The sequence below is a fragment of the Rhea americana genome, unplaced genomic scaffold, assembly GCF_003343005.1.
Source record: "Rhea americana isolate MKP2758 unplaced genomic scaffold, rheAme1 scaffold_715, whole genome shotgun sequence".
In the NCBI taxonomy this organism is placed as follows: Eukaryota; Metazoa; Chordata; class Aves; order Rheiformes; family Rheidae; genus Rhea; species Rhea americana.
The window spans coordinates 1-5,450 of NW_028186885.1; the positions used below are offsets into that span (position 1 = coordinate 1).

General features: G+C 48.7%; 1 protein-coding gene across 1 annotated transcript; it reads left to right on the top strand.

The window, feature by feature from the left end:
* Positions 1-4: 4 nt before the first annotated feature.
* Positions 5-5,055, top strand: LOC146586099 (RNA/RNP complex-1-interacting phosphatase-like; the record flags this gene model as incomplete). Its single annotated transcript, XM_085321844.1, has 9 exons — positions 5-118; positions 1,169-1,300; positions 1,520-1,643; positions 2,218-2,278; positions 2,633-2,679; positions 3,206-3,281; positions 3,592-3,723; positions 4,100-4,144; positions 4,394-5,055. Coding segments are annotated over 9 exons (990 nt in total), but the record flags the coding sequence as incomplete, so codon positions are not given.
* Between the last annotated feature and the right edge of the window lie 395 nt (positions 5,056-5,450).

Here is a 5,450-nt window from a genome sequence, read left to right on the forward strand (position 1 = left end):
CCGGGCCGGCGCCCCGCCGGTTGACGGCTCTTCCCGGTCTAGGTGGACGGACTACGTGCCGCTGGGCAGGCGGCTGCCGGGCACCCGCTTCATCGCCTTCAAGGTGCCCCTGAGAAAGGTAAGCGCGCCCTGCGTCGCCCGCACCATCCTGGGCCCCGGCGGGCTGGCCGGCGGCTGTTGGAGGAGGCGTGCGAGGAGTCGGTGAGCAAGTCCCGTCAAAACGGAGGAAAGGAGTGCCGAGCAGGTCGGTTCTGAGGTGGTTGTAGTTTGGCGGGAGCAAAAAGCACAGCGTGGTCCCTTCTGTTTGAGCAGACTGCCTGCGTGAGGCTGTTGTGGTGACATTTACACCCCGGAGGTGAGGGGCGAACAGCTCCTGGGGGTGTTGCTGGCTTCTCTGAGTGCTGGCAGGGTCCRGGGAGGTCTGTTTGGGCCATCTGTGCGACAGCAGTGAGCTCTGCCAGCACGTGGCCRAGGGAATGTGGTGCCAAGCCAGAATGCCCAAAAGGAGGGAGCTGAAGGATCATTGACTTTGGCGCTGCTGCTTGTGTGCGTGCCCGGGGCCAGCTGGCCGGTCTGCACCCTGCCACGTGGGTGTTTCTGCTGTGTGTTAGGGAGAGCTGGGCTCTTCCTCTCTCTCTCTTTCTTTTTTTTTTTTCCCCTCCTTCTTGTGTATTCTTTCTAGTATAGCAGTTAACTCCTAAAATGTGGTGGATCGCATCTGTGGTGATCACGGAGCTTTTGGCAGGGAGCAGGGCTATTTAGTCGCTTCATTTTGAATAGAAAGCCAAAATAAAACTTCAGTTGCTTGTAGTGTCTGTGATGCTGCAGTGGTTTGCCACCGTATGAAGGCTTTAGGTGTTCTTGAAAACCCTGAGCTGTCTGTGTGCAGCCTTCAGCTGCCAGCGTAGCTCCAGTTACAATCTTAAATTGCAGCTGAACTGTCCTGAATCAGTTTGCCAGCCTTGCCTGAATCAGAAGGCCCAAGGTGCGCTCTGGTCTGGTTTGGTGTAACTTGTGTGTCTGTCTGTGTCTCCCTTTGGTCGTTGCCTGTACTGTTTTCTTATGAGATGATCTTTGAGAGGTTTTGGAGCGTGGACCTCTTCCTTGTGCTTATCGGTTGCAATGCATCTGGATTTAGTGTGTGCTATTAAATATTGTTTCTTTTCAGAGCTTCAATCAGAATCTTCATCCAGAAGAGAGATTTTCTCCTCGTGATCTCATTAAGAAAATCAAGGAGCAAAAGGAAGAACTGGGCCTGATCATTGATTTAACATACACAACTCGCTACTATGGGCCAGAGGTCAGTCTTCGTCGTACTGTTGGGGAAGTGAAGCTCTGTTTAAGCCCTGATATTGCAGACAGTGAAAGTAGAAGTTTTCTTACCTAAAAAAGATGTTGCTGCTCTTTTGGACTTGGTTTAAAACCTCAACTTTTTCTAGCTTATGCAATGTGGTTCTGTAATTGGTCAAAATCCTTATGCTTTTTGCACAAAATTACTGGGATCCTTTGTTTCTTGTAGGAGCTACCAGCCACGCTCCACTACTCAAAGATCTTCACGATGGGACATGAAATACCGAACAATCAAACCATTTGCCAGTTCAAGTGTGTTGTAAAAAACTTCTTGAGAGAGAACAGAGATAATGGTAAGTGTTGATTTTTCCCTTATGTTACTGAGCTGTGTTGATGGGAAGGGTGCCGCTGCCTGAGCGATCAGGGAGATTCTGTCCTAACCTTGTGAACAGCTCCTCTGTGCTGGTCCAGGTGAATTTCTTTGCCTCCCTTTGACATGTGACTATCAAGGCAGTAACATGACTTTTTTAATAGTGGAGAGATTCATACTGGCTCTGATGATCTGGCAGTGAGTTGAGCTTTAATGGAATTTGAGACTGTTGCTATATTGGCTATAAATGTTAATTCCTCTATAGCTGCTGCATAAGCACGGAGCTGTTTATGCTCAGGAAACGACTGAAATATCCTTTTATGCAGATTACAAACATATTTTGCCCTTAGAGAGCTGTGTGACCATACAGGTGAGGTTACAAGATTTAATGAGGTCAGTCAGCAGTGATAACTGGCCATAAAGGTGGTGCTCTTGTTTCCTAACCATGTCTGTTTGTTTACATTGGTGTGATTGTTGGATGATGAGTGCAATTGGGCTTTTTTTCTTAATGGGTTTTGAACGCTTTTAAAATATAACCTGGTTATCGTGTGTTACAGATAAACTGATTGGAGTGCATTGCACGCATGGCTTAAACAGAACTGGCTACCTGGTTTGTAGGTGAGTTGTCCTTAGTCAGACTGGGTCAGGCAGTGGCATTAGCAGCCTTATATGGCTCCAGAATGAAATTTTATTACACTATAAAACAAGACTCAGTGGCCTTCGTCATCCCAGGCTGACAAGGATTTAAACCTTAAAAGCTCAGGGAAGGTTTTGTTTTTAGGGGTCATTCTTTATCTCTGATTTCAGCAAGCCAAGTGCTGATACTCCATTCTGGCATGTAAATAGAAGATCTAAAAACTTCCTGTGGTTTTCCCCTCCCCCCACTCCCCTCCCCCCCTTTGAATTGTCTCTAACTTGTTAATGTTTCTGTAGTGAATTCTATAATTAGAGCTTTCTTACTGCTCTACTCAGGTACCTGATTGATGTTGACGGCATGGAGCCAAATACCGCCATAGAGCGTGCGTATATATATCATCATCTTGTTATGATACAAAATGTTTATCATCAGCTTGCGGTTTTAGATGGTCAAAGGGTTTGGGCTAGCTCTAGTGGAGTAGCTATATCTCATCTATTAGTGTTTGGTTTTGGTTTCCCATGTCATAGAACGGGAGCTGGAAGAGCAGAAGCACTAAGGGGTTCTTTGGAGTGGTTTGAAAGAAGAGATTAAGTTGAGAGCCCTGCATGTGTGGAGCTGGTCAGAGCCGAGTGGACCTTAGGATTTTGCACCGAGTTGCAGGTTGGACAGTGCTGCCCTGCAGCTCTGCCTTGCTGTAGCCCACACCTCTGCCTTGTCATGGGCTGACGTACAGAGGGAGGCACACGGTGAGTTGAGTCACCTTGTAGCACGCCTGCTCTTTGTCTCTCTAGCCTGAACAGAGCCATTGGTTGAAGGGGTTAAAATGCTTCTGAAAGGTTTTGAGTGCTGGGCAACCCCAAAGATGCCTTGTACAAGGTGGTGTTAAAACTCAGCCCTTTTCTCTCCAGTGTTCAACAGAGCTCGAGGCCACCCAATAGAGAGAATGAACTATATTGAAGATCTTCAGAAGAGATCTGTGAAAAGGTAAGCTTTTGTGCGTGCACGGGTGAGTGCGTGTGCTAAATGAAAGTTATTTTTAAGTGGCTGGTACATGCTAAACTTTCCTGGCTCCTCCTGCTTGCGGTAGAATGGGCCAGCGGATAAGGAGGAAGGCGGGCTGTTAGGATACCTGCGTTTAAAGATGTTCTGCACAGACTTTTCGCAGGCCTGCTGCTGTCCCCTTTTTAAGGGAGGAGCGCTGCAAAGAGGGGTGGATTTGAATGTAAAAGAGCCGTCATGACGGCTTGGCAAATGAYTTGAGGACCCAGTCGGGACTAACAGAGTTCTGTTTAAGGAACTGCGAAGTAAAGCATTTGGGCTCGGACTCCTTCAAAAGAAGAATTGGCGCTACGCAAAATGCTAGAAGGCAGCTGGTATCTGAACATCATCTGCATCATTCAGAACAACTCCCCTTAGCCATGCCCAGGTAGGCTTTTCCTTCTTGGTTCTGTGCATACTGTACAGCTGAAAGRAAGAGATGAATGTGTTTTTATAAGTTGTCTCTATAAAAGAAAGCACCTATTTCCTTGCCMGCTCTACAGGGAGGAAAAAACTCATTGAAGCTTGTCTAGGGCCTGCGTCTTGATGTTGAAGTGTTCCTTGTGACTGCAGCAGCACAAGCAAGGCACTTTGCCTCTGACCACAGTGTTTGTGTTTGTAGTGGTGGAATAGCCTAACTGACAACGCTGGTGCTAGTGTACTAAGATATTTCAGGGGAAAAGAGCTCTTCCTTGGAATGGAGTGCCAAGCAGGAGACTTTTTTTTTTGCTTGTAATGAAGCAATAACTTCTTTCTCTTCTTAGGCTCCTCCCTTCTCAGCAAAGATGTCAGGGGAGYGGTGATTTCAGGTAAATTGCTTTCTCTTGACTTTGGCAAATGTCCTGGATGTGATATTGCCTCTGCAGCTCCTGGCTGAGAGGTGACTCCTGCCTCGTTCTTCTTGTGCCGGCAGAAAGGCTCTTTCCTTTACATGCTTGTTACTGGGTTTGGTTAGATAGCGTGGGAGCTGCAGGAACATACAGCCTGGGAGAGACTGAACGGGCTTGAGTTCTCCTGGACAGCTTGGCCATAGAGATGTTACCGAAATTTTCTTTCAGAAACTACGGCTATGCCGAGAGGAACGGCAGGCGTGACAGGGGATGCGTGCGTCAGCGGGAGCTTGTGCACGAGCGCCGTGTGGCAGAGAGGAGTCAGCCTTGCAGTTTGGGACCAAAGAACTGTCCGSTTTCGTTGCCTTATAGCGAGCAGTACAATGGACTGCGTTTTCCAGCGCAGGGTCTCGGCTTTCATCTCCCAGAGGAAACACACACAGCCAAGAAACGCAGACGATGGTGCAGGAAACCGGTGCCRATGTAGGGAACGYTACACAAAAGGAARGCTGTCCCAGGGCTGTGTTTTCACCCAGGAGGAGCTCTGACACAAGTCTCACTAGTTTAATGAATGGATTAGCCGCAATCACTAGCAGCTCAGTTGACAATCTGGAACTACAGAGGAAAGTGGTTTTTATTCTTAACACCTTAACCCAGCTTTCCCCACCCACCCATCCACCCTTCGGGTACTTTTACAACTTCCACTTTGAAATTTTGAAATCCTGTGTCAGATCTTGGAGTGCTCAGTGCCTCGAGAGACATTGAGAATAAATGTGTGCCCACACTGACCCAAAACCTTCCTGAAGAAGCGTCTTCATGGGTACCGTTTTAAACTTTGACAGAAGGAGCTTTTGTTTCAGGTTTACATAATATATAATTTGAAAAAGAAAGCTAGAAAATTTTCTTTTCGCTGAACTTTGCTGAAGTAAAGGTCTGCAGTGCACGAATTCTCAATACGTGCTAACTGGAGCACGCCCAGGGTTAGTGGGTCGGGTCGGCGGGCAGCGAGCAGGCCGGGACCCGAGCTGATTCCTATGTGGCCTTTTGGGGGTTGAGCGGGGTTGGGGGGAGGCGGCGCCTTTAAGGCGCACTGCAGCTCCCGGGCRCAATGACGCAAGGCTTCCGCCCTTCTCCAAAATGGCCGCCCCCGCCGGGCGGGCACGGCCGGGCGGAAGCGGAGAGGGCTGTTGCGGCGTGCCCGGATATGGCGGCGCTTCGCCATTGGCTGGTGATAGCGAGGCGATGGGGCGGGGCGCAGCGGCAGCAACACGGAAGTGGGAGGGAG